A 1,106-nucleotide genomic window follows, 5' to 3' on the forward strand; every position below is an offset into this window, starting at 1 on the left:
ATTCCAAATTTGTAATAACAAAAGAAATACTTGATTAATGTCATTATTCTGCACAAAATTTAAGATGTTTGGAGCATATTTTTAGGTAACGCGATAATATTGCGTGGCCAGCATTTGTTATAATGGAGTTAATTTCCACTATTTGATGTTGTGAGTCAAATATGTCATGAACCAGTGGATAAATCTTTATTAAACTCTCAGAAAGTAATCATTTTACATCAAGAACTGAAAAACCTATGGAGTCAACCAAATTCAAAATGGCCACCACAGCTAATCAACCTTAGCAAACACAAAAATGTTTTAATTCAGTCATTTTTACAGATACTGAGCTAAAATTTGGTGTGATGGTAGCTGATAGTAATCCCCAATATACATTGAAAACTAACAGATTTGTTCCAAACGTTAGCTTGCAAAGCAGCCATGGATCGCCAATTTTTAACTTTCTAACCTAACGAGTGTTGCATTTAATGCAATGTGAAGAGCTATGCAGTTGTTCAGTCATTTTTAAGACTTCACCTAATAAAGTAATATGAAAGTCATTCACAAACGCTTCCATCGATCCCTCTTCCTCCTTCCTTTAGTTCGACCACTCGTTTGTGGAGGTCCACCGGGTGAGAAAKTTCCGTTTCCAGCCTCGACACCGCGAGCTCTCGCCACCCGAGGACCACAGCGAGCGCCCAAAGACAACGGCCTTCAGCAGCTGGAGCTGTGACGGAGAAATCCTGCATCAGGCTGCCATTCAAGTCAGGTGGGMCTGAACATAGTGGTTATTCTACCACAAAGATGACAATATTTACCATAAACTAATCAAAATAAAGCTTAAAATCGTTTAAAACCTGGAAAGCAAACAATAGGAATGGACGATAATGTTTGTCCAGATGTTACCAAAATACGTCATGAACAGCTGGACAAGTTAYAATAAACCTCTCCGAAAATAAATCATTGAATTTAAATCTATGGTTTGAAAGATGGCCGCTACAGCAAAGTCACCTTAGAAAAACACAAAAATGGCAATAATTACATCAGTATTAAAGATATTGAGACAAAATTTGGTGTGGAAGTAGCTGAGAGTCACATATACAGTATACACATTCCAAGGAATGCAG

General features: G+C 37.4%; 1 protein-coding gene across 2 annotated transcripts in view; it reads left to right on the top strand.

Moving 5' to 3' along the window:
- The window catches only part of cerk (ceramide kinase), a 53,933-nt gene that overhangs the window by 45,840 nt on the left and 6,987 nt on the right, over nt 1-1,106 (top strand). For both annotated transcript variants that reach the window (XM_014018836.1, XM_014018837.1), the window contains one exon: nt 582-748. In XM_014018836.1, the coding sequence (XP_013874290.1) occupies nt 582-748 (167 nt within the window). The remainder of the gene's footprint in view (nt 1-581; nt 749-1,106) is intronic.

Source organism: Austrofundulus limnaeus, unplaced genomic scaffold (genome assembly GCF_001266775.1).
Source record: "Austrofundulus limnaeus strain Quisiro unplaced genomic scaffold, Austrofundulus_limnaeus-1.0 Scaffold204, whole genome shotgun sequence".
NCBI classification, from domain to species: domain Eukaryota; kingdom Metazoa; phylum Chordata; class Actinopteri; order Cyprinodontiformes; family Rivulidae; genus Austrofundulus; species Austrofundulus limnaeus.